General features: G+C 39.6%; 1 protein-coding gene across 4 annotated transcripts; it reads left to right on the plus strand.

Annotated features, from left to right (window-relative positions):
* Positions 1-1,331: 1,331 nt before the first annotated feature.
* Positions 1,332-21,198, plus strand: LOC146371335 (toll-like receptor 5). 4 transcript variants are annotated; one of them, XM_084952306.1, is made up of 6 exons: positions 1,332-1,414; positions 2,898-2,951; positions 5,994-6,053; positions 12,706-14,980; positions 16,549-16,637; positions 17,323-21,198. In XM_084952306.1, the coding sequence occupies exons 3-6, from the start codon at positions 6,006-6,008 to the stop codon at positions 17,566-17,568; spliced, it is 2,658 nt and encodes an 885-aa protein (XP_084808432.1). In that variant the 5' UTR covers positions 1,332-1,414; positions 2,898-2,951; positions 5,994-6,005; the 3' UTR covers positions 17,569-21,198. The 4 variants fall into 4 exon arrangements, 3 of the variants coding, with proteins under 3 accessions (XP_084808432.1, XP_084808430.1, XP_084808431.1); XR_014802665.1 differs by lacking the exon at positions 2,898-2,951 and having other exon boundaries at positions 1,349-1,414; positions 12,706-14,762; positions 14,878-14,980; positions 17,323-17,437; XM_084952304.1 differs by lacking the exon at positions 2,898-2,951 and having other exon boundaries at positions 1,349-1,414.
* Positions 21,199-27,342: the final 6,144 nt, after the last annotated feature.

The raw sequence follows: 27,342 nt of genomic DNA on the forward strand, positions 1-27,342 counted from the left end.
CATTATAAATATATTATGATTAACATATAAAATAAGCACAGTGCTGGTGTGTAGGGCTGTTACATTCATTTTTTTAAAAAAATATTATTCATTTGATTTTTTTTTTTGGTTTTTTTTTTTTTTTTTTTTTTTAGCTTAAAAGTCAACAAGAGCAGCACAAACCCCTGACCTATTAAAATGTCTTTTTGTTCCTCATTTCCTCTGAATAAATCCTGAGCAGGCTCAATGAGATGGAGGAACAACACAGTGACAAACCCGACTGCTGAAGTTCTGTATGAACTGGAAAAACTACGAACATCCAAGGAAAAGCTGAGTTTATTTTCCTCAAAGCTCAGATGGAACATGTGGCACTCACATGTGGCACTTCCCCTAGCTTCTTGTGTCACTTTACAGTTTTGCCATATTATTGTGTTATTTGCTGAAATTTAGGGTCTGTGAGCAAAAGCAGAAGTTTTTGCTCGGGAAGTAACTGTGACCTCATTTTCAGAGGTTTCTTGGACATTTAATGGTTGTGAAATATGTCCAACTTTTCTCCTCTACTTAAACAACTGAGAGCACCTTGAGCACAGAGGAGAAAAAGGTGTGCACTGAGGATGATTTTGAATTTTGAGTGTTGTCAGACTGACAACAGTCTGGGGATTAACAGTATATAGAAAATGAACACAAGGATCAGATCGTACTTTGTTCCTCGTTGTCTTTGAAAAACAAGAGCAGACAAAACCAATTCAGTAAATGCACTTTTATCTGTTTGGTATAGTAATCTGTCTTAATCTGTTTTTATTTTAACGTTTTATTTCCTATATGGGGAAAGTCGTGTCAGCCTTGTGCTGAGAGGGCTCTGGTCATCTGCGCACCACTTTACAGTCAGGAAATCACTTTATACTGTAAGACAAAGACCCTACAGTGTTGCTCTAGGACAAATGTTTGCTCAGATTTACTGCTGTAGTAAATGCAATTTGGTAAGCAAAGGCGAGTTTGTGGCCATAACTGACTACATATACATGCTGTATCATGAGTGGGCAGACAAGGATGTAAATAAAGGAGAAGGAAAGCCAATATTACAGTATGGCAGACACTCTGCTTGGTAGCTTTGACGGGGCTCGGGGTGGTACTCTGGTGGTACTTTTCTGCATTCAAAATGACATAAATTTTAACATAAACTGGCTGAGATTTTTCACAGTAAGTGTGATCAGTAGCCTTTTATATTTAAATACATACATGTTACATACTAATATAACCAGAACAGAGCATAACAGTGTTGCGTAAAAGAAGGCAGAGTTTACAAAGGAAGGAGAGATTTGTTCACTTGGGAAATTGCGAAATTGTCGTTTTGTCAGACTGGAGAAGATCAACTCTCAGTCCAGACAGAGCGAGGTGGTGCAGGTCTGCAGGTTTGTCGCTTCGTCCGGTACACGTAAGATTTTCACTTTATTATCACGCTAATTTGTGAGGAGAAAGCTCGGTACCGCCTCGCCCGCCTCCCCGACCGTCTAAGGAGAAGGTTAAAAAGTGTGTTTGTGTTTCCGAAAGTTGTTTATCGTTTCCGACTCGGAATCAACCAGACAACGTTGTTAAAAAAAATAGTCGTACTGTTCAATAAGCCCGTCAGTGTAATGAGAGCTCTGACTGTAAACAAACCGACAACAACTCCGAAGTGATTCACAGATCGGGTCCACCTGCAGGTAAACGGCTAACAAGTAATGAAACGTAAAAGGTTCAAACCTTTAGTAGGCTGTGCTGAAATGAAGATACTGAAATTTTACAGACTACAGCTTTATTATCAACAAACAAAATGTCAAATCTCGTTCGTGCTTGCCACCTTGCTAAACCCAGGGGCGTCACCAGGGGGTTAAATATTTCCAAACTTGGTATTTGTGCACAGGATTACGCTGATGTCCAAACTCCTACCATGTTTTCACCTTAACGCAACTGCAAGGTTATCTTACATGCACAGAAATGATTTAGTGTATAATCAACTTCTAACGTATGGACAATACAAATTAAGAGTTGTTGATTCTTATTATTTATTGTGCTTTCGTTAAGTCGTAAACCCAAGGGCGTAGATTTGGCATGGACAGAAGGGACGTGTCCCCACCAATAATTTGATCTCTTCGAGTAAAGAAAAACAACCCGATAGAAAGAAAAACCCGATCTGTCAGCGTCTGATTCACCCAGCGGTGCAGAAAGAGTTAAATTACGTCCTCTACTGGAGTCCTACATCATGTGACAAATATGACCAATGTGATTGGCTGAGCCTTTCAGGGAGCTCTGTTTAGTTTTAGCAGCGGCAAGCCTGCGCTGCGAGGAGGAGGAGGAGAGGAGGACGGCAGCAAAGAGGAAGAACCTGGATATAAGAAAGTGTTTTTCAAAGAAACCTGTCAGTCACTTAAAGCCAAGTTCACTCATAAAATGTGTCCGTCACAATAACGTTACAGGCTATGCTAGGCTTTGGCCCACATCAGTCTAAAATTGTATGTAACCATGAATAACGTGTTTTGGAAACTAACTGCACAACAGGCAGCACTATTAGTTCTCTCAGTCTCAGAGCAGCATTTCTAATTTTGATTGAAGCTGTCAGAGAAAACAGCAGCCTCGAGCAGCCAGGATATTAGTTTACAGAGGCTGTTAGAATTATATGTCTAACGTTAAATGTTGGTGAAACAATAATTTCATCCTAATGGCACTGATATATTCATAGGGTTCATTTTTGAGACAATATATCATGAGGTAGTCATGATATGCAAATATTCCACCTTGTAATGCAGTTTGCACAAATTGTTGTAAAAATGCACTCAGCCTACAAACATTACTGATGAGTCAAGATCTGCACAAAGTGACAGAAACACTGAAGCAGCTGCACATTTTATTCTTATTGTCATGTATGTCTTGTTTGTCAGGTGACAGAAGAACCAACACAAAGCTCAGAGAGCAATGGTGACACAAGATCACAGGTGAAATTGGATGATGACTTGTTGGTTCATGACTGTATTTGAATCACATGTGTGACTGCATGTATGTGGAGTGTCTCACTTATTTATCAGCTCTGCCATGTTGTAGCTCGGACAGAGGTGAAGAGGCGAGGTCACAGGTGACTGACTGATGATTTGGTGCTATAGATTAACTAGTATTTATTATCATGACAATTGTCAGGCTGCTTTTAGTCATCCCAGTATCCTCAGTTGAGGCTGACAGAAGCTTCAGTGCTCTCAGAAGTTTAAAAACATGGCTAAAGTCAACAATGACTCAAATGAGATTAAACAATGCTGCTGTATGTCCACCAGGAGAGACTGGACAGTATAGATGTAAAACCAATATGCCAGCAGTTTATCTCAGTTAACGAGAGGAGCAGGCATGTGTTTGGCTCCTTCACATAGTGGACATTGAGTTGTTGTGTGGGACACCAGTAGGATTAATGTCTGTTGCTGTAACAGTAGCTCATGCTTAGAATAGAAAATCCCAGCTCACTGATCTGATCGGGGCAATAGTGTGGCTAAAATGTTGCATAATGTTGCTGAGAGATCTTTTACTTTGTGGTAATCTTAGATGGACATAAACCACCAGGTCATTCAGTGTTCCCTTAGTGCTAATGTATCAGAGATGTTGGTGTAACTGAAGTAAAGTTGTTAAGTCCTTGAACTCATATTCGTTTATTGTCATGACTGTATTTCAGGGCTGGACTGGCCATCGGGCATACCGGGCATTTGCCCAGTGGGCCGCTAGTGATTTTTCGTTTTTATGGGCCAATGGGGTTTTCTTCCTTTTCTTTTTTTAACGGTATAAATGAACAGTGGTGGATTGGCCAGTTGGTCATGATCGACTCTGGGCTGGACCAATTACAGCCGAGGAGGTCAAACTTTAAAGTTGAGGTGAAAAGGAACGCGATTTGTCCCGTACTACTTCAGCTAGAAAGTTGCTAATTCAATCATGAAACTGATCAATGATCAGCTGATCGGCTTTTCTCTCTGCGCCAGAAAGAGGAAACCAGCGGAGGTCGCATTAAACAACAGCAGCACGTTTAAGCTTGATCAGCTGTTGTTAGCATTTATTTAATATTACTTTCTAGTATCAGCTGATGTTTGCTGGAGCCACAGCTGTAAAGCTGCTGGTCATGATGTCGGTTTGGATATGTGGTGAGAGGGAAACATGAAGGTGAAACCAGGAGATGTCCTTACTGAATCATCAGAGCTGAACAGGTGATGGAGAAACAGGTTTACCTTTTAGGTGACATGAATGAGTTGAAGTTATGAACTGTTTCTGAGAGACAAATAACACCAGGATCCTTTTCTAAGTAGCTGACAGCTTGTAACTGTGCAGGGGCGGGTCTAGCAAAGTGTTGCCAGGGGGCCAGGTAGGGCATTAACAGGGAGAGGGGGGCACAAAGAAATACTTTTCTTTCTTATTCTCATTTAAAATGTCTCGCTTTTAACAAATAATTATCTGAATCTTTCAACCAACGTTTTCATCTGATGTAAAATGTATAGAAATCCATTATTGTATTCAGTAAATATTAAGTCTAGTTAGTATATACCCTAGTAAGTTATAGTATTCTTTACTTTGTTAAGGTACCATCTGTGCAGTCTGCAATTCTGTTGAAGAAAGCTGTTGAATCTATTTAATTACTGGAGAAAAATAATAGATTTCTGTGCATTTGTTTTCTACGTGCATTAAATTTAAATCGGTTTTGTTAGTTAAGCATCTTGAGGCCGAGGGTGGGGGAGTGGTTCCCTACTTTTTTCTTTTCTTTTTTTGCTGGGAGTTGGCAACCCTTTTAGTTATAGGTATATGTAATTATAAATTAGGTGTTACTGTTCAGAATACCAGAATAGGGAAGGTGGTGTAGGTTTAAGCTTATTATAAAGGCTTTAAAGGATTTATGACTTTTCCTATAATACCATGGTGGGCCGGTCACTAGTCAAAATGCAGATATTTTGTCCCAGTCCAGCCCTGCTGAATTTGAAGTTATTTTTATTTTTGTATGATACCTGATTTATATTGAATATGGCTGAAGTAAACTAAAGTCTAAAATACTTAGTCATTTGTTTAATTGTAATTTAGCATTATATAACTCACATATAAAACTATCAATTGTAATTTTAAATGGTTTAAAAGCATGTAGAATAGCATATGTAGGCAAGTACATTTCTCCTTTTGTTATCAAGAAGCAAAGACAAAAAGGAAAAAAACCTGAATCATTCGTCCCCACCAATGCCAAAACGAAATCTACGCCCCTGCGTAAACCCCTGTGTGTCTGAAGGGTTTGCAGATTCTAATGCAGGACTGAGGAATAAACACGTTGCTGAGTCTCCGCTAGCACTGGGTGCAGCCAGTAACTGTTAGCTGGGTTTCACCACAACTAAGTTAGTAGGTAACTAAACTGGATGCACAGCAGTTTTTGTGCTGTCTCTGCCTTTTGGCACCTTCTTCCTTCTTCGGTTCCTCTTCTGGTGGGACACTGCACTGGGACATTTTGTGTGCTTTGCTTCTGGGAACTTTCACAGTTACAGGAATGGCTGTACAGAAACTACCAGGCCCATTTTTTGTTTAGGGCTCAAATGTTTCAGCCAGGCTTCACAGGCTCTGTTGTACTTAACTTGAACAAAAATGTACTCCCAGCGATAGATAAAGGCAACTTTTGGATTGAATTGAGACAGAAAAAAAACTAAAACTAAAGGTTTAAACATTTGACAGGCACAAACGTTAATATAATGAACTTATATCGGGAGTGGCAGGTGTAGCACCAGGATCAATCACTGCAATATGACACATTCTGCTGTCCGGTCCATATTAGCTCAAGGCAAACACGCCAGCTAGTCAAAGGAGCTTTGTAGTCCGAGTTGACATCAGATATGAATTGCTGCGTTAAACACTTGTGTGAGTGAACCATCAACCTGCGTGTTTATGTTCTCACTTTATTGAATATTTCACATATTTGTTCAGCTACAACAATGAAACACAATTACCTAATCAAAGCTTTGCTGTTTGTGTCTGTACAGATTGAGGACAGAATGTGGATGCTGGTCCTTCAGTTGATTTGCACTGGTTTGTGCCTAAAGGTATGTTTATAATACTGACTTCTTTCAGCTGATTGGTTTCAAACATAACAGAGGACCACAGAATATAATGACTAATCTCAAATCCATTCATCTATTTAGTTAGAGTCGTTTTGGATTTTTTAAGCAGTCTTCAGGAACAGTTCTCCAGGCTTCTTGAATGACATTCAAAACTTTTCTTTGGATGTTTCTTCTTTTGTTCTCTTCTCTGACAAGATCATCCCACATTGCTTCAACAATGTTGAGGTCTGAGCTCTGGGGAGGTCAACCATGACTGATGGTGTTCTGCTGTGTTTTTCTATCCATGTATGTTTTTACTGCATTGGCACTAGCAGTGTGTTTGGGATAACTGTCATGCAGAAAATGGACACCGTTCACTATCCAAATTCATGGTGGGTCTAAAATCTGACCTTTCCACTGAGACCATTTCTGATGAGGCTTCAGTGAACAGTAGATGGGTCAACTGAAGGCTCAGATGCATGTCTCAGGTTCTGTCAGGTCATTGTGGGATTTTTGAAGTGGGGTTTCTTCTTTTCCCCTTCATTTGTCAAGTTTGTGCAGGACACACTGTCAACCATGATGGGAAAATATTTTTTTGCTAGTCAAACCTGTTACTTTGGCATTTTTGATGCATTTAACTTCAGAAATTGGAACAAATGATGTGTTTGCTACAGGTTGCTGGTATAAAAGTGCCTAAAATACAATTTCAAATGGGTTCTTTGCTAAATAGAGACGACACATGTTCAGCCCTTGGGTTAGGCACCTTTTTGTCTTTAGGCCAGTGTTAAGTGGCGTTACAAATGACAAAAACAAACATGTAAAGGTGTAAGTACCATACTGAAAATGAGTGAAACAGTAGCCAGAGAAACACTCTATCAGCCTTTCAGAGGGCCTGGATAACTGTTGCTGAAGACCAGGTAAGTCTGCTTCCATGGAAGTGGGGCTGCCACGATTAGTCGACTATCAAAATCGTCGACAACGAATTTAATAGTCGACGCGTCGTTTGAAGCTTTGTAAGATCCCAAAAGACGCAGGAATAAGTAGTAGGATTTAAGAGTGTAATAACGGACTGAAACAGAAGATGGCAGCACTGCATGTACAAGGATGCCAGCTGCCGTTAAACCCCGAAGAAGAAGAAGCTCTGTCCCAGAATAGACCCTGTGCACGAGAAAATGCTAACTTCCTGGTTTGAGACCGGATGTGGGGTTGTACATTTCCGGTAGCTTTTCTTTGCGGTCAATCGCTACTGCGAAGATATCCTCCAAAATCATGTGCCAAAAACTCGAAAACGGAAAGATTGCGTTAAGTTACAAAGAGCAGAAGGTGGGAACACTCACTACTGTTGTGTCATAAAAAATCTAATGATCAATTTTGACGTTTAAAGAGTTTAGATCGATCAGTTGTTTACATCACTCAACACAAGCAGAACTGCATCACTGCAGCAGAAGACACATCGTCCACATTCAGAAGCACATCTCTGTATAGTGACTGGTCTTATGATTTAAACAGGCAAATGTTCAGCATTCAAACTACAGGTGAAGAATAGTCAAACCAGATGTTTCCCCCGTTATGTCGATATCAGCTAGTAAAGTACACACCTACACAGCATGTTAACAAACCGTGAAAAAAGCCACACAAAAATGAACGATTGCTGGTAACGGTTTCTATACATTAGTATTTACGAAGGGTATGTTGTGACTTACCTTCAAAATTACAGCGGTCCCTCGCTATAACGTGGTTCACCTTTCACCTCGCTGTTTCGCAGATTTTTAGTGCAAGTTTGCATGCTTTTTTTTACGTCACATTGTGTCCTGCGTCCTGATCGCTGCAGACGATCTCCTCCGTGACGTCTCTCCTGTACAGTACAGAATCGCTGCATCGATCGTTAGCAGTGTGACTCTGAAGTGCAGTGTTGTATGTCCACGATGTCCACGAAACGTTTTGCACCGTCAAACAATAAAATTGGCTACTTGATTTCACCTATCGCTGGTTATTTTTAGAACATAACACCCGCGATAAACGAGGGACAGCTGAGAAATATAACATTTGAATCCCTTTTCTCTTTTGCTCTGAGGCGCCGGGGAAAAATATCGACAAGTCGATGAACATCATTTACAGATATATTGGGTAAATGCCCAAGACATCTATAGAAATGTAAATCGCCGCTTGATTCAATCATTTGCTTAACTTGTTTTGGACCGTAAACCAGGCGCGAATAGGACACCGGAAACAAAGCTCCCCACAGGAGTTTCCGCACCGGAAGTAGCATATGCTAACGTGCACATATCTATTCATAGCGCGGCCCTGCTCAGTTTCCAGCAATGGCGGCAGCTAGTTAGTTTTAATATTACTCTTATTATTCTTTCTGGGTCACAAAATACACGTTTAACATATTTTCAGGCGAGAAGGTAGCTGTGTAAACCTCAAATATCTGCTCAGTTTATCAAGACACCACATATTTTCAAAAGCGCTCCGACGTTTTCGGAGACGTCTGTTACCCACTAGCTCGATAGCTAGCCGGGGTTCAAGGCTCACTAGAGCCGTGAGAACACCGGACTCCCGGCAAATCGTTTTCAAACCCACCGCCGTCTTTCGCTACTCAGGTTAAACATGATATATGAGTCACTTAGATAACTTAAAAATGTTATTGTTTGGCTTTTTTTAGTATTTTATTTGTTCCTGAGTAAATCGGTTTGGCTGAGATTAAAGTTTTTACACAGCTAAATAAACGTCAAGCAGACAACTGATTATCAGAAGTGTGAGATGCTCAAGAATATACTCCGATGTCCTGCACTGTAAAATCTAATATTGTGTTTAATGAAAAATATTAAATAGGCTGAACTCAAATTTTATCAATTTGTTATTAGAACTCGATTTAAATAAGTTACAAGTACTTTTTATGCAAAAATGCTGATAAACTCAATTTATTTGAGTTGTCTTAACTTAGAAAAACTAAGTAAGCTGGAAGTTTTGCTTCTCAGTGCGGAAGGATGAAAGATGTGTTTTGAAAATGCCCCGTCACTACCGTCCTCCTCCCTAGCATGGATCAGTCCGCATGTTCATGGTGCATTTGTTATGGAATATGTTGAGCAAACCTGGAGAAGCTTCAGCTCAAGATATTATTATTGTCATTGCTGTGGATCTTTACCTGATACACTGACTTGGTGAGTAAATGTTTACTCTTATTCAAACTGATTTTGTGGCTTCTCTTAGTTTAGCACCAGGTTTATAATCTTGCTAGCTAGTTAGTGTTAGCCTAGCGTTGCTGCTTCCGCTGGGCTCATGTTACTTAAAAATTAACACAGCCTTAAAAACCTTACATAAAACTATGTCTGTGAAATTTTCTGTTGATTGTTTGAAATAAAAAAGTGAGATAAGAGCCCAGACAAAATTCTTCGGGAGGTGCAGCCGTTAGGGGTGGGGTGTGGGGGGTATTTTCAATCCATAGCCATAACTAACTAACTAACTAATTATTTATATCATGTTTAACCTGAGTAGCAAAAGACCGCAGGGTTGAAAACAATATGCCGGCAGTTAGCTGTGCTCGCGGACTCTATCGAGCCTTGACCTCCCGGTCAGCTATCGCGCTGGTGGATAACAGAGCTCTCCGAAAACGTGGAAGCACTTTTGCAAATATGTGATATTTTGATAAATTAAGTAGATATTTGAGCTTTACACAGCTACATTTTCGCCTGAAAATATCTTAAAAGGTTATTTTGTGACCCAGAAAGGGTAGTCTGGGGAAAAGGAGGATCGCATTTGTAGGCCGGTTGTCGGAGCCTGTGCGTACTTGTAAGTGCTGCAATGGCGGAGGAGCGCGGCTAAAAAACAACTTTTTCTGGGTCACAAAATAAACTTTTAAGATATTTTCAGGCGAGAATGTAGCTGTGTAAAGTTCAAGTATCTGCTCGATTTTTCAAGACATCACATATTTGCAAAAAATGCTCTGACATTTTCGGAGACGTCTATTTTTTTTTTTTTTTTTCATACTTTGTGGCAGCTTTTGAACATCTGTGGCATCTATTAATGTCAAATCTAGCCTTTATTTAACAACATAAGCAAACTGCTTTTATATTTAACCACTTTTCTGTTTAATTACATTTTAAATAATAATATTAACAATAGTATTTGTTTTGTTAAAAATGTGTTTAAAAACAAGTTTTGTTGTGAAAGCTATAATCCAGATTAGTGGCCTGTTAGATGGTTAAAGTCTAGGTTGGCTTTATACTTGAGAATAAAGTATTATAGGTTGTCCTTCTAAAGAATTAAGTTAAATTACACAGTTGAATCATAAGAAACATTATGTTACATATAAACCCTGCCATATGTTAGATCTGATCATATTGCTTATAAGAAACTTTATATATTGGAAGTTAACTTTTAACAAGCATGTAATGATGATATTTAAATTAGGTGGTCTTTTTTTAAACACGTCTCTTTATGCCTAAACTGACAGTGCCAATACCACACATTCAGACACAGTAGTAGATGGTGTTTTTAATACTATGTTAGTCTAATTTGGTTGTATGGGGTCTACATTGACCCTCTGTGTTGTAAGTTATTATGACTGCACAGCCATTAAGGATCAAATCAGTTTCTGAAAAATGTTCTGTTTTTTCTCCCTCTGCTTGCTTCTTACTGTCTTTGAGGCTCGGGACCAGCACTCCTGCTGTTGGACAGAAAGACATCAGTAAGTATTTTGGTTTTCCAATATATTAGCAACTGTCAGTGACATTTATATTAATCAGGCTGAACTTTAATCATACTTTAGATCAGCCTGTTTTACTTATTGTTTTATTTGTGCTTTGGTTTGGGGAAGTTGTTTCTTTACTGATCTTTTCCTGTCTTCTGTTATTAGACTTGAGATATGACTGCGCGATGCTGTTGCTGGTGACTCCAGTTAATTCTACAAGACATGCTGTGTAAGTAAACAAACAACAGTTTGGTCTGCATTTCTGGAAAGATCACATCCCCCAAACTTAGTTTAGAGGGTCTACACTGTATATAGTGAAGTCTGCAAGTTTTCTAACAGCAAAATTTGTTTTGTGCCCAAATCATTTTGCACATCATTACAATGAAAGTTATTGGCCATGTTTGCATAGCCCTTTTTAAAATGATGCTTTCATGACATTATTGTGTGTCGGGTGGGGGTCAGGGCTATCCAGACTGACAAGTGGGACATTGAATGTCACCTCTCCGGTGGGGAGGGAGCCTGAGATTGTGTAAATTGGAGTCTGTTTTATACCAAATGCAGAAAAAAATGTTTTAAGAAAGCAATTAAGTTCATGTTCCAAAAAATATGATTGTTTTCTTGCAGGACAACAGGAGAGATGAGTCCTCCGTCACAGATGGTGTGGTCAGTGAAGATGGTCGCCTGCAGGTTCAAGCCCATTGCATCTCCAACCCACATCTACTGCCACTGTACTGAAGGGAAGTTAAAGACTTTCTTCTGCACCTACATTTGGATCACCTCGATCCATGACAGTCATTCAGGCAGTAATGCCTGGACTGGAAACAAGCATCCTTAAAATATTACAACATTCCAGCTCCTGTGTTGGAATGAAAAACAAATGTGTTGTTTAAATCAGAGACTGCACTTGTGACAGAACAACAAATATTTTATTTTGATTATATAAGTAATGTAAGTACAAAACAAACTTGTGGTAGGCCTAAACTTATTTTCAGAGTAATTACATCTGAGACTTTGTTTCATTGTAAGATTATAACAGTGATGGCAATATAATTGTTTGTTGTTCAGCAGAACAGTGTCCAGTATGTTGGCTGTTACACTTTGTTGTGTTTGAAAATAAAAGTTGGGCTGATTTTAACATCATTACAAAAAGTGTTGTTAATTATTTTGAATCATATTCAGGTTACCACAAATTGTTTTTTCATTTAGTTGAACTTGAAATGTTTGTCAGTAGGTAAACAATTAGTATTGTACAGTCAGAAATATCAAGTTATTCTTAATACTGCAGACTTGCAATTAATAAGTTGCCCTAACAGTCATCTTAAGTAAGCTTTACTTAGTTTTTGTGAGGCAACGAGTTTGCATATTTTTTTTGAGTTCTGGAAACTACATAGGTATTTACTCTGTACTCTAAGTGAATAAGTTGCCTTAACTTAATCATCTTAAGTAAAACTTTACTCAATTTTTTTGAGGCAACGAATTTACTTTTTTTTTTTTTTGAGTTCTGTGAACTAATTACATTTTACAGTGTGTTATATTTTAGATAGCAAAGAGCAGACGGCTGAGTTTATTAAATTTCACCTAAACAATCTGTAGATTTCATTAAAATTTAATAAACTATCATCTTGTCTTTATTTTTAGCTTTAAACACTTAAAGCTGTAAGCTAATGATAGTTATATAAGAGCAGATGCTGCTGGTGCAATAAGCTGAACATTTTACGTCCAATGGATGATGATCTGATTAGTCGACTAATCGCAAAAATAATCGGTGACTAGTCGACAATCAAAATAATCGGTTGTGGCAGCCCTACATGGAAGTTAAACATAAAGACATTTGGGGGGGGGGGGCTACTAATCATGAAAATGAAGCTTTGACTTAGATTTTTTTTTCTAACTAAATAATTTCACATGTAATTTTGCTGACTTCATCGCTTGATTTTTGTTATGTAACCCTCCCATCTGCAGGTAACAGTATCCTACCAAACATGCCGTTTGAGGGGACAAAGAGCCTGGTGTGGCTTTCAGAACCACTACTGGGTTCCTGCTCTGCCCCACAACATCACCCACCTCTATCTGCAGAGTAACCACATCAGTGAGATTAACAGCACCTCGCTCAGAGACTTTAAGGAGTTGCAAGTATTAAATCTTGAAAGTCAGGATCAAACACTCGTCATATGGAACAACGCTTTCCTCAGGCAGAGAAAGTTAACAGAATTGATGCTCGGCTCTAATCTGGGCCTCAAACTGCAGCCGAGGGCATTTGCAGGACTGTTCAATTTACAAAACCTGTCTTTGTATTATTGTAGTCTGACAGACTCCATACTATCAGAAAGCTATCTGGAACCACTTTTGTCCTTGGAAGTCCTTGATCTCTCGTTCAACAACATAACGAGACTGCGGCCAGGTCTGTTCTTTTCAAGATTCAGAAAGTTCACGCAGCTGAAACTCAAACTAAATAAGATCGAAAACATATGTGAAGAAGATCTTGTAAGTTTCAGGGGTAAAAGGTTTGAGCTCCTGAGCTTGGACTCCAACAAGTTATACCACAATGATGAATGGGGAAACTGTGGGAACCCTTTCAAAGAGCTAGCCTTCAATGTTCTCGATTTAACCTCCAGTGGACTACATGTGAACGAAACAAGGCAGTTTTTCAAAGCAATAGAAGGGACTCCGATTTCTCATCTTAAATACTCTGGAATCTTCGGCAAAGGGTTTTCACATGAGAACTTCCCAGATCCAGATAAAAACACATTTGAAGGCCTGAAAAACAGTGCAGTGAAAATTTTGGATGTCGCTAACAACCGCATATTTGCTTTGCAGAGTGCCGTGTTCATTCATCTAAGAGATGCAAAGAAGATCGATATTTCACTAAACAGAATCAATCAGATTAACAGAAATGCTTTTGATGGTCTTCAGGATCATTTACTAATACTCAACTTGTCATCCAACCTTTTAGGAGAAATACATTCTCACACATTCACCAATCTGAGAGAACTTAGGATACTGGACTTGTCCCAAAACCACATTGGTGTTTTGGGATACAAAGCATTCAGCGGTCTCCCTAACTTACAGTATTTAGATCTGGCATCAAACTCACTGCGAGAACTGGGTTTTCCTGCACCACTACCATATTTAGAATATCTGTTTTTGAGAGATAATAAGTTGAAATCTCGCAGTGGAATTTATGACTTGGCCATGAACAGTATCCATGTCGATATTTCAGAAAATAGATTAACAAATATGGAGGATGTATTTTTCATTTTAACTTATTTCCCGAGACTTCGGGTTTTATTCTATGGTGACAACATCATCAAGTGGTGCAAACTAAACTATGTGTTTGAACCTCTTAATAACAGTTTGAAAGTGCTAGATCTTCATGATAGTTCCCTGCAGATAATTTGGGCACAGGGGCAGTGCCTCGACTTGTTTGACCATCTTGAAAATCTGATCGGTTTAAATATAAGCCTTAATTCACTCACGACCCTCCCAAATGGGATTTTCAGGGGTCTCAGCTCAATCATAGAGATGGACCTTTCGTACAATGCCTTGACCTTTTTGCAGCCAGATGTTTTTCCCATCAGCCTGAAATGGCTCCATATTTCAAACAACTTCCTAGCCTCCCCCGACCCTATGACATTTCAGTCTCTCAGCATTCTCAGTCTGTCAGCAACTCGCTTTCACTGTGACTGCAATCTGGGGAACTTCCTGGAGTGGCTGAACACGACTAATGTCACGTTTTTGAGCCCAATTGAAGACTTAAGATGCGAGTTTCCAGCTGCTTTCCAGGGCCTTCCTCTGCTGAATTACTCCACAATCATCGAACCATGTGAGACGGATCCCGAACAGGCAGTCCGAGGTCTAAAGTTTGCTGTCTTCCTTTTCTCTGCCTCACTCATCATTACTGTCCTTCTTACTGGAATCATTTACGCTCGTCTCCGAGGACAAATATTCATCATCTACAAAAAGATCATCAGCAGGGTTCTCAAGGGCCCCAAACTGATGCCTCTTGTGGATGAGATGAGGTATGATGCGTTTATCTGTTTTAGCAACAGGGACTACCGGTGGGTGGAGGCTGCTTTACTAAAGAAGCTGGATAACCAGTTTTCAGAAGAGAATCTTTTTCACTGTTGTTTCGAGGCCCGAGACTTCCTGCCAGGTGAGGATCACCTTTCAAACATCAGAGATGCCATCTGGAGCAGCAGGAAGACTTTGTGCATTGTCTCTAAGGATTTCCTTAAAGGTACTGGACTCTGATTAAGATGCTTTGCTATGCCCTTAAATAGGCCGTTACAGCAGGAAAACCCTGCAACGGGGTAGGGAACGTTGGTCCTCGAGGGCCGGTGTCCTGCAGGATTTAGATCTCACCCTGGGTCTCCACACCTGAATCAAATTATTAGTTCATTACCAGACCTCTGGAGAACTTCAAGACATGTTGAGGAGGTAGTTTAACATTTAAATCAGCTGTGTTGGATCAAGGACACATCTAAAACCTGCAGGAGGTCTGGAGTTCCCTACCCCTACCCCCCAACAATGTAGCTGAATTAAAACAGTTCTATAAAAAAGAGTGGGACAAAATTCCTCCACAGCCGTGTAAAAAAAGTCTCATTGCTAATTATCACAAATGCTTGACTGCAGCCAAAGGTGGTACAACCAATTATTAGATTTAGGGGCAGACACTTTTTCTGCATAGAGCCAGGCAGGTTTGGATAGGTTTTTAAAAGATTTTACCTTTAACAAATGAAATTATTTAAAAACTGCATTTCTGTATTTGCTCGGTTAACCTTTCTCTTATATAAAAATATGTGTCACCTAAAACATAAGTGTAATAATTAAATGGACTTCCCGATTCAAATCGAATTTAGTTTGACTAAAGCGATATCGATTCATTAAATCCTGAATCAATTTTTAAATATAAACGCATTTTGCCAGATATGCCAGAATCTCAAGTTAAAGCTTCTCAAAACAATTTAAACATCTGCCAAACAGTTAAAAATGCAAATGATTAAAGAGCAGGTAAACGGGAAAAGGTGTAAAGCACAAAGCGCAGATTCCCCCCGTTCACCCGCCATCCACCCACCCATATGTGGACACGCCGCCGAAAGGCGGTGTGTGACAGATTCTGAAGCTGCAGGTTTCGTCACTCTCTGTCCAAAATTCACTGATCCAGCAGCAAAAGAACATCAAAACTACGCTACGTTTGAAGAACATTGTCATGAAGTCCCTCTTATTTTGCAGTTTTGCTTCCAGTGTATTGATAAATGATCATAATTATAGTATTTCTGACTGTCTGAGTCAAAAAATGAGTGAAATAATGAATGAAACAGAATCTGGGATTGAATCGAATCAGTTATAGAAATCAGTGACGATGCCCAGCCATACTGGTTTAACATGAAGGATGCTCGGGAAAGATGGAGGTAGGCAATCTGCTACGGCGAGCCCTGAGAGGAGCAGCAGAAAGAATGATTATTAATGCTAAGCTAACCATCTATTGTAATGTATACATGGCTGACGTTGTACTGATGGTAAGCTAACCACTAGTCATTGTAACTCATGTTGTAAACAAATAGAAATGGAAGCAGCACTGCTGTCTCTTCTTCCTGTATATAAAACAACAGACGTGTTGCATTTCTTAATTTAAACTGCTAGCATGCTAAGTAGTGCCATAGCTAATAAGGCTTTTATTTTCACTTTCTTCATTACAGTAAAATAATCGCATGTGGGTTAAATACTTCCTTATTTTAAAAAAAATGTAAGTTCATTAGATCATTTAAACATGAGCAAAATTACCACAGTTGTTTCTCTTTGCAGATGGCTGGTGCTTGGAAGCGTTTACTTTAGCCCAAGGCCGGATGCTGGAGGAACTGACGAATGTCTTAATTATGTTGGTGGTAGGGAAGGTGAGTATGAGCTGTTAACATAACAACAGCAATAATATATTATCCACTAAGTGTTTGTATGTTTTTATCGTGTAAAAAAGCGTTATTCTAATAGCTGAGTTAGTTTTGGTCACCTGTAAAATCTATTCAGTGTTCACTAAGCTGTAGCTCTAATTTCCAACTCCTGAGTGAAATACAATATATTTTTTGCAACTAAATGATGATTTATATCACTGAGTGCATGAGTAAATCAGTGCGAGCTGCCACACTCACATATAAAAGTTATGTGACCAGTTTTCAATGTAAAAATATAAATTACAGCAGATTTAAATGGTAACCAAAGTCATGCTTTAGGTCTGAGAACTGTGTGTGACAACAGGTTAGCAGATAACTGAAAGTCCTGTACAAACCTGGTAGGTGTCGGACTGCATGCAGATTTCAATTAACCTCGCCTCTGTCAGTGCGCCCCAGGGCGGCTGTGGCTACAGTGTAGCTGCCATCACCAGTGTGTGGATGGGTGGATGACTGAACGTGTAAAGCGCTTTGGAGTCCTCAGGGACCAAGTAAAGCGCTATACAAATACAGGCCATTTACCACTTTTTTTTTTGCTTTCCACAAAGCAGAAAACTGGTGATGTTGATTCTTACTGAATTCATCCCAAACATGTTTCAGTTTTTGACTTAAAACTCCTACATTGCATCCAAAGGTGGCTCACTACCAGCTGATGAAGTGCAATGCAGTCAGAGCTTTTGTCCAGAGGAAAGAGTACCTCACTTGGCCAGAGGACCCTCAGGATATGGAGTGGTTTTATGAACGTCTCATCTCAGATATACTCAAAGACAGTAAGGTGAAAAAGCTCAAAGAGGACAAGCCTGAGCCCGGGGGGCCTGAAGTTCAGCCGGAGAGCCACGACGGGACTAATGCCGAGAACATAAAAGAGACTTCCATGTGAACTTTGTTTCTGCTGCTGTTTAGGAAGCCTACTGTCCTGTGAAAATGAAAACTGGTGGCTTTGTAAAACGCAGCAACAGATTCAGCAGACCTTGTGATGCAAAGAGAAGTCCAAGAATGCCTAAACAATGGTACAGTTCTTGGATTTAGAGCAGGTGCATCTATACCAAACATAAAGCCCATGGCTGGAATCAGCCCGGCAAAGACTCCAAGCTGACCCACTTGATTGCTTTGCAATTTATTAAGGAAGGCGTAGACTTTGGACCTTCAACTTTTTCTCTACGTTTTACAACTTTTCCTGCTAATAAAAGGCCTAAAAGACTCAAAGTAATGGAAAAACCTTTACAGCTTGTACAAATAAATTTGTATTTCAGTGATTCCTGAGATTAGGGACAAAACGGGTTTTAATTTTCTAAAATATATTTTTTGATTTTTCAAAAACATATTTACATATAATTGTTACACAAAGTTTTGGCTGTCTCACCATGTTTTGGTACAATCTCCCAGATATAACATATTTTTTAATAATTTATGTTTTTGCTGGAGAAGTGCAAGGTTTTTGTCAACACCGTCAGACACAAAGAAATGCAAAAATATATATTTTAAATTAAGTTGTTTCAGCTATTTTGACTATTAGCAGCTTCTCTGTTCTACTGTTTATGCACATATGTTTTCAAACTAATTATACCATGTTTAAAAGTAAGATTGTTTTGGCTTTTTATTATTAGAATTACAGTCATACATATTTTCAGAAGCTTGTATTTAATCTGTATAAGAAACAGTCATATTTAGCAGCATGCAAATTACACATTTATTGAGAAAATTACGTATTTTTATTGGAAGATCATGAGGGAGGAAAATATATGGTTCTCCAAAAGAGAAAAAAACCCCAAAAACTCCATATTATGGAGTTGACAAGGTGCTGGTGAGACAAATCTAACGATGGTGACGCTCTAATAGAAAACAAGATATTATTTCTTTCAAAATGACCATTAAAGTTTAACAACTTATGTAATATCACAAGACACTTCATAACAATTCTGTTTTTGCACATGTCAAGTTCTACATCTTAATAGTTCACCAGCAAGTAGCCGCCTGCTCCTTGATTCCTAAAGTTCTCTGTGGTTGTGCGTTTAGACCCTTCTGGACTTTCTCTCCTTTTGTCTCTGTGCTTGTTTCCAAAACCTTCTCTTCTGCCTTTTTTCTCTTCCTTTCAGATCACTGGTGTTCTTTATTTTTCCCTCTTTCACTCTATTTCTCCATCTTTCCCTTTATGAGAAACTCTTTCTTCAACTCAGGCTGGCTGTTAATTTTTTCTCTCCTTCTTTTTTGACACTCCCAGTTCCTTCTCTTTCGTTCCTCTGACAGCTTCCCCTTTGCTATTCTAGCCTGAAATGTACCATTTTGTAATTACTATAGTTTTTCTGAACCTGATGCTTTTTCACAGATTAAGGATGAATATTCACAACACAATTATGCATTAAGCAATAGAAATGCTATCCGGCCATTAAGTTTGATGTCATTAGCTGTTTCCAGGTTGAAACTCCGCTGCAGATCCCAAAGTCAAAGGAACCCCGCAGCATCACTGAGAGTTACAAACTGTCTAAATTCTTTCATCTTTAATAAAATGATCAGTGAGTTAGAAATTAGCTCGCTGGTTTCCACCTACATTCCAACATAAATGGAGACAGAAAACTAAACAGCAGTGACATTTGTCAGGTTACTGAAGTTGGGCTAGCTGGTATATAGTGATGTGCTGCGTGATTGCTAGCGACACAGCTATGTTAGCATAACATAAACACAGTGAAGCTGGAGAATGAACGCTAACTTTTTTCCACTTGATAAAAGTTAATGTGAGGGTTTCTGATGGTTAGGCTGACGGTGATCACTGACTGTTTTTAGGGGCTTGTTCAGATGTAATAGAACAAGATAAAAAGCATTAAAACATTTTAGTAGCACAACAGGCTTAATAAACACAGAGTAGTTTGGGCCCGGAAGCAGGATTCATACATCATCACTTAAAGAACAGCTCTCGGGCACAGCTAGCTCAGTAGATGCCACATGATCGGAAGGTTGGGCGTTCAAATCCAACGAACAGCGGCTATCCTGGATTGGTAGCTGCCCACTGCATCACTGAGTGAATGGGTCAAATGCAGAGGACTAAGCATTTTCCTACAGGATTAATAATGTATACATAAACAGTGAGATTCAAGATAAGGCAAATTCGATAATATTTAACACATTTGTAAAGCAGAAATATCAGTAAAATACACAGGAAGTAATATAACTGAAATATTAATAAAAATAACTTAATATAACTGATGAATAGCACACTTTTGTGGCATTTGTCAACACCATTAGAAAAAGGGTCAACACCGTCAGACAAAAATCCTGATGGTGTTGATATCTGATGGCGTTGACAAAATACCCGACTTTCTCTCATAACACATGTTTATCTGACAGAAGCCATCTTGTTTTTTATCAGTTGCTAATGGCCTCTACAATCTACCTAAATGAGGCTGTTTTTACAAAAAAAATATTAAATCTTGCATTTCATCGACTTTGGTGTTGACGCACTATGGTTGTGACACAGAGTTTTATCAGAAAGGTGTGCAATAAATGAAATAAAAATAAAAAGATTATCACAGCAGTGACCTCATGGCATGTGTATCAAACAGGAAGTGGTAAAGGGGTCCTCAGAGTGTAAGCTGCCTACAATAATTCCTGATTTTTTTGTACTTTTAAAAAAATCTGACGGTGTTGACAAAAACTCTGGACACGATTTTAATCACTTAAAAAATATTTAAAAATAAATTTCAATTGCATATTTTGATATTATATAAGGTATTGACTTAAATACTTAGTGACGAGAGCCATGATGTTTCATTTTACATTACTTTTAATTTTTTTTTCTGTATTTTAATATTATCACACTTCTGGGCAATGGATTTTTAAGGTACTAGTAATGTATTGTGCAATTTAAAATAAATATATATGGTTTGGTCTTCCTTGTTGCTTCGGGAACTCTGCAGCTCGCAGTCATTGGTTGAACCTGATTCAGCAGAATAACAGTTCTTAACAAACGTGCAAAGAATGGCTCAAACATTTTGGAGCTGAATGAGATTTAAAGGGAAGATTGATGAAAACTTGCAGTAGGAGAAAGAGTGATACGGAATCACGCCAACTGCCCCAAAGAAGTTATTTACACCGGAAAATAAGTATCATTGTGAGTTTAACTGTTCCACAAAGTCTACCGACTACTCTTCCGCCGAATATTGTTATTCAGCAAGTGGCTATAGAAGCTTTTGTTTTAGTATGGTTTCAAACAGGACCAACAATCCAAACATGTAAAAGAAAAAATAAAGACTTTCACAAGTTTGCTTTGACCACAGTAATCCGATGAGTCTGCCCGAACCAGTGTTCGCCCTGCTGTACTGTTGTTTTGGTTTTTAAGGGGTTAAATGTGGGAGGGGAATAAATAAATAACCCTGATGTACTTGAGATAGAAATGCTGTAAATCGCCCTGCTGAACATTTGAGAGTTTTAATAACCCTGCCTGTGGTGATTTGTGGCATATAAATCAGTTTTTTTATGCTTAAACAGCAGTAAAAATAATAAAGATTAAATTCAACTGCAGCCCAGGATGTCTTCATTGCTTTAAACCTGTTCACATTCTGACATTTGGCCAGTAAACGAAGAGCAGATGAATCAGAGCCAGATCTGGGGACGATGTGTGTGTGTATGTGTGTAAACACACTTAACAGTTATATGTATAATAGGCTAATATGGGGCTTTGGAGCGTAATGTCACGAGAGAGGGCGTGGCCAGGATTTTTGGTTGAGGCGCCATCTTCCTGGGCCAAACAAAGCTCAAGCGAAAGAGGAGCGAAAGCACACACATCAGCCATGGTTCGTACTTGCTGTGTGGTCGGCTGTAATGTTCAATCGCACGACCGGCAAGAGAATAAGCTTGAGAATGTTTTATCTTTTTATTCTTTCCCAACCTGGAAGCAACATGAGGCAGCTCGTGTATCGATGTTACCAAAAGAAGGCGTCCAGCCTGGATAGCAGCTGTGAGACGAGCTGATATGCAGTTCTCTTCCATCTCCAAATATCTGTTGGTGTGCTCCATTTTCATTCCGGTAAGTTCTAAATATGTTCATATCACTCTTTATAGCCTATTAGTTTTATTTTCGATGCGCTCTGAGCTCATAGCAAATTAGAACAAACATCCTAATGAGTGATTTTGCAGAACTACCTTCTATTTATAGAGTTGGCATTATTGCAGCAAACCAGCCTATGAAATGGATGAAACATCGTGACTGAGTTCCAGCGCTACACAAGGGACCTTCTTCAAACAAACCACCATGCCAATCAGATTACTTCTTCCATGTGAGGGTGAAGAGGTGACCCTTCTGGATAAGATGGTGAAGGTTTGCTGCGTTTGGTGAACAGTGTGGTAGTAAAACCAGGGGGAAATGAAACTTGCTCCTGTTAAATATTCTTAAGTCATGTGCTGTATAAATAGCGGTAATTTTTCAGAAGATACAGTAAATTAAGTAGTGTTAGTAGTGGGTGATATGGAAACGCCGTCATGATTTTGTGTAAACATTTCGCCATTTGTAACCTTTAAACGACATGGATTCTACATTGTAACTGATGTGATGTTCTATAAAGTGGTTTTAATTTTAAAAAAAGAGGCAAAAATTAGTTTCTTTCTTTATTCAACTTTTGAACAGTGGGACTCAGTCAATACATATTCAGTAAATGCAAATTATTTACATGGCAGTGCACTACAGGCATAAATCTAGACCCCTAGATAAAACATTCATTCCCACAACCCTCAGCTTTACTCTTTTCCAGCAGTGTATCCAGTAACGGTGACAACTCCTCCAGAGTAGCAGGTGGAATTTTTTTTTTTTGAGGACGGCTCCTTTTACCTCTCACTACGGATGGTCTGTTTATGTTTTGATCAAGAGCCTTTTTTGGGCAGAGGAGAAGGAGGAGAGGAGAAGTCTATCTTATGGCCAACCTCTGGCTGTATCTTGGTCACATTACCCAGCAAAACCCAGTATGCAGGTTCATCTGTAACAGTCCTTGTGCCACAGATCAAAACTGTTGCTTCTACATTAAACAGAAGAGCTGCGACATGGCTGCAGGTCTCCACGACTCCGGCCTTACAGGTGCAGTGGGCGGCTTCAACCTTCCCTGTGATGCTCACAGTGACCCATGGCTGCAATGCTGGTTCATTCAGTCTTTGAGAGTGCAGGACCTGAAACACACACAGACAAAGTTCATTTAAAGACAAGAACTATGAGCCAAGGCCGACATAAATGTGTTTAATCTACTTTATCATAAATGTAACAAAGTGTTTAGAAAGTTAGCACATACATGTAATTTTTCATTTCTTTATGTATCCATCTATAGAACGCTTCAGGTTATAGTGTAAATCTGCCTGTTCTCTCTCAGAAACCTGCCTGCAGAAAATGAACCTAAAGTATGTAATGCAAGGATGTCATCACTGTCAAGATGGAGAAAGCATAAAGTGACAATTATGAATCACTTAATATGATAAGGAGATTCTGCAGGTCATTAATCAATGTATAAAACTAAAATAAAATATATTTTTAGTGACACAGGACACAAACACGGAAACAAGATGTATAATTAGAATTATTTATAACAAATATGAATAAATAATTGCAATTTCTTTAACCGTAAAGAATAACTAAATCCTTCAGGACAATGTCACATCAATGCACTGAACTCACTATGTTATCCCTCTAACAGCCTCCACATGTTCTCACTGTAATTTCCCCCTCATGAATGAATTTATGCTGCACTACTTTAAATGTTTGGGGGAAAATCAAACACTTACCTTTGTTTGAATGACGGCGTACTCACAAATCTTGTACCCATCCTTGGTGAATTGGATGTGTCCCTCCAGAGATTTATAATTGCGAAACTGGTTCACCTTGTAAGCGCTGACTCCACAGACAAGGGCTGTATCCCAATTCAGGGTCTGCAGCCTTAAAGTACACAGCCTTAACGGTCCACAAGGGCCGCGTACTCAAAGACCGCTAAGGCCGGAAGTGCAAAGCTTGTGAAATGGGACGGTCTAGCCTCCGTCGTGCTGCCCAGGTTGCCTAGCAACCATGATACTAACAGCTGGAAACGTTTCATACAGCTTTGTTTGACAGAAATGAAGGAGAAAATCTTTTGTTCATTTGTTTGTTTGTTTCTACATGAGCTTTGATCATTCTCGGTAAGATTAAGCTCAGCTATTGAACGGCGTATATTTTAAAGTAAAGGCTTTAAAACCAAGTTAGTACAAACGTCACTAATGTCACATAACTTTGCCGACATGTGGCCAACAGTAATGTTTTAATGTTCTTCGTTATTAAACATTTGCACATAAATAAGTGACATAATATTCAGTACTTAAAGTTTACTCTTCGGGCGCCCCTCATCAGCCGTTTTTCTTATCCACACCCACCGCCGCGCTATTCTGGGATATGTTGGGCCACGAAGTCTACACCGCCACATCCTTAAAATTCAGGGAAATGAAGGACGCATTTGAGGGCCGCATTTCGAGCAGCCCTTGGCTGTGTCCCAATTCAGGGTCTGCACGCTTGAAGTACGCATTTTAAGTGCGATTACGTCACCGCCACGCGACGACGGCTGTCCCAATTCGAAGTGTACTTCAAATGCGTACTCCAAATGCACCGTCGATTTCCCCAAATATCAAGTGTGGTCCGGTGCACGCTTTGTGGTCCCATATATCCCACAATTCATAGCGCGACAGTGGGTGTGGATAATTTTGCCGCAAAATACGGCAGAAGGGAGCGGCCAAAGAGTGAACTGTCAAAATTAAGTACTGAATATGATGTCACTTATTTATGTGCAAATGTTTAATAACGAAGAATGTTGTGGATAGGCGTAGCTGTGGGTCACGTGGTGTCGGTAATAGTAATAGTGATTGCTATATCACCTGTTCACGTCCCGAGGGAATTTTTGTGAATGGATGGGGGAAGTCGACTTTTGCTGACCGCTCAAGCTTAGAATGTTTATTTTGATCATTGTTTTTCTACGTATTTTAAGGATTTGATAACAAATAAAGAAGTTTTTAAATCTGGAACTTTGACTTGCATATTCATAAAGAGGTGGGTCATGGTGGAAGAAACCACATACTCTCAAAGCTGCATCAAAAATACTGGATTCCTGGTGCTGGTACTTTGATTCGAAGCATCATGTCAAGGTGTGTGAACTGCAGAAGGTTTCATGGAGCTGCAGGCCAGCAGCAGATGGCTGAGTTGCCTGAAAGCAGAGTGACCCCTGAGAAACCCCCATTTAGCTTTGTTGGAGTGGACTATTTTGGTCCATTTGAAGTGAAGCGTGGGAGAAGTCTTGTGAAGCGGTATGGTGTTATTTTTACTTGTTTGGCAATTAGAGCAGTACATATTGAGGTTGCCTCATCTCTTGACACTGACTCTTTTATTAACGCCTTACGACGTTTCATCGCAAGACGAGGTCAGGTACAAGAACTGTGCTCGGACAATGGGACCAACTTTGTGGGCGCAGAGCGCGAGTTGAGACGAGCTATGGAACAGTGGAATCAGGAAAAGATCTCTAATGCTCTGTCTTTGATGGGAGTGAAATGGATCTTTAATTCTCCAACTGGATCACATCATGGCGGAGCATGGGAGCGGTTGATTCGTTCTGTCAGAAAGGTCCTTAATTCCACTCTGCAGACACAGCATTTGGACGAGGAAGGGCTCCAAACTGCTCTTTGTGAAGTGGAGTCAATCCTCAACAGTAGACCCATTACGCTGGAATCCACCGATCCAAATGATTTGGAAGCATTAACACCAAACCATCTCCTTCTTCTCAAGTCCAACCCGTCTTTACCACCTGGCCTGTTCCAGAGGGATGATCTCTACGCACGTAAACGATGGAGGCAAGTTCAATATATATCTGATCTGTTTTGGAAAAGATGGACTAAAGAGTACTTGCCACAACTTCAGCAGCGCCAGAAATGGGGAAGGATTAAACGCAACTTTGTTCCTGGAGATGTGGTCCTTATAGTGGATGATTCTGCACCTTGTGGTTCCTGGATCATTGGGAGAGTCACCGGAGCTGCACCAGATGAAAAGGGGCTTGTGTGTCAGGTCTGGATTAAGACCCCAACCAGCCATGTGTGCAGACCCGTCACAAAGATATGCCTTCTTCAGGAGGCCTCTGACCCATGACGATGACATTTTTGACAAAGTGTGACATAACTAACTTTGAATTGACTTTAATGTTATGAGATGTACATCACAGACTGACTATATTTAGGCTAAGTGCTGGTAACCTCTGGCCTATGACTGGCTGACCATGTGCAGACAGAAGAAAAGAAGAGAAGAAATTAGAAAATCACTTTGGTGGACTTTTGAGTATATTATGTTGTCTCACTGGGTGTCTGTGATGTGATGAAGTGTGTGTCGTGAGTTATGGTGTCGGATGTGTAATTATTACTGTAAAAATGTAATAATTAGGGGCCGGAATGTTGTGGATAGGCGTAGCTGTGGGTCACGTGGTGTCGGTAATAGTAATAGTGATTGCTATATCACCTGTTCACGTCCCGAGGGAATTTTTGTGAATGAGTGGGTGATGGGGGAAGTCGACTTTTGCTGACCGCTCAAGTTTAGAATTAGGGCTGCTCAATTAATCTAATTTTAATCTCGATTACAATCTGGGCTTTCAACGATCATTAAAAATGACTGAGCCAATTATTAGCCCCTCCCTCGTGCTTTACTCTCGCGCAGCTCCGTGTGTATGGAATCAGAACGATGCCACCTTGAAACGAAACCGAAAAATGGATTGAAACCGAAAAAATTTCCATTTTTTTCGGTTTCAATCCATTTTTCGATTTCAATCCATTTTTTTTCGGTTTCAATCCACTTTTTGGTTTCAATCCATTTTTTTCAGTTTCAATCCATTTTTCAGTTTCAATCCACTTTTTGGTTTCAATCCACTTTTTGGTTTCATCCATTTTTTGGTTTCAATCCACTTTTTGGTTTCAATCCACTTTTTGGTTTCAATCCATTTGTCGGTTTCAATCCACTTTTTGGTTTCATCCATTTTTTGGTTTCAATCCACTTTTTGGTTTCAATCCATTTTTTGGTTTCAATCCATTTGTCGGTTTCAATCCATTTTTCAGTTTCACTCCGCTGGCACTGTTTTGGCGTCCGGGGGCGCGCTGGGGGGGCGGGGATTCCGACCCGCATGTATTTGCATATATTATAATGCTGACCAATGACTGGAGAAAACACTGATGACGCGACTGCCGTCACGGACAAACTTGCGCGTGTCTGTTCGGGAATGGCAGATGCTGAGAGGTCCAGCGTTTACATTACCGACTATTTCAAAGTGACAGCCTGAGGTTTTCTTCAGTAAATTGGACTACCGGACAGGAGGACCTGAGGCCCCACCGCATTATTTTTGGTAAGTTAAATGTGTTTGTAAATTAATCCGTAATTTAGGTCCTTAGCTAGCTACCTAGCTAGCTAAGATGAGCACTCGGCTGTCGGGGAAACTTGTTTTGTAAAGTTCGTTTAGCAAACCCGTGCAGGTGAATGAATTTACCCTGACTAAAGAAATCAAGAGAAACGCACCGGGCTGCTCAGTGACTAACCACGGTTACTGTACTTTTATTATGAGTATTATACTGTAAGAGCAACAGGCTGGACTCTGCTTCTGCTCCTGTGCAGAGCTGATTATTAAATTTGTGCAAA

The sequence above is a fragment of the Perissodus microlepis genome, chromosome 15 (assembly GCF_051167445.1).
Source record: "Perissodus microlepis isolate ML-2025 ecotype Zambia chromosome 15, ASM5116744v1, whole genome shotgun sequence".
NCBI classification, from domain to species: Eukaryota; Metazoa; Chordata; class Actinopteri; order Cichliformes; family Cichlidae; genus Perissodus; species Perissodus microlepis.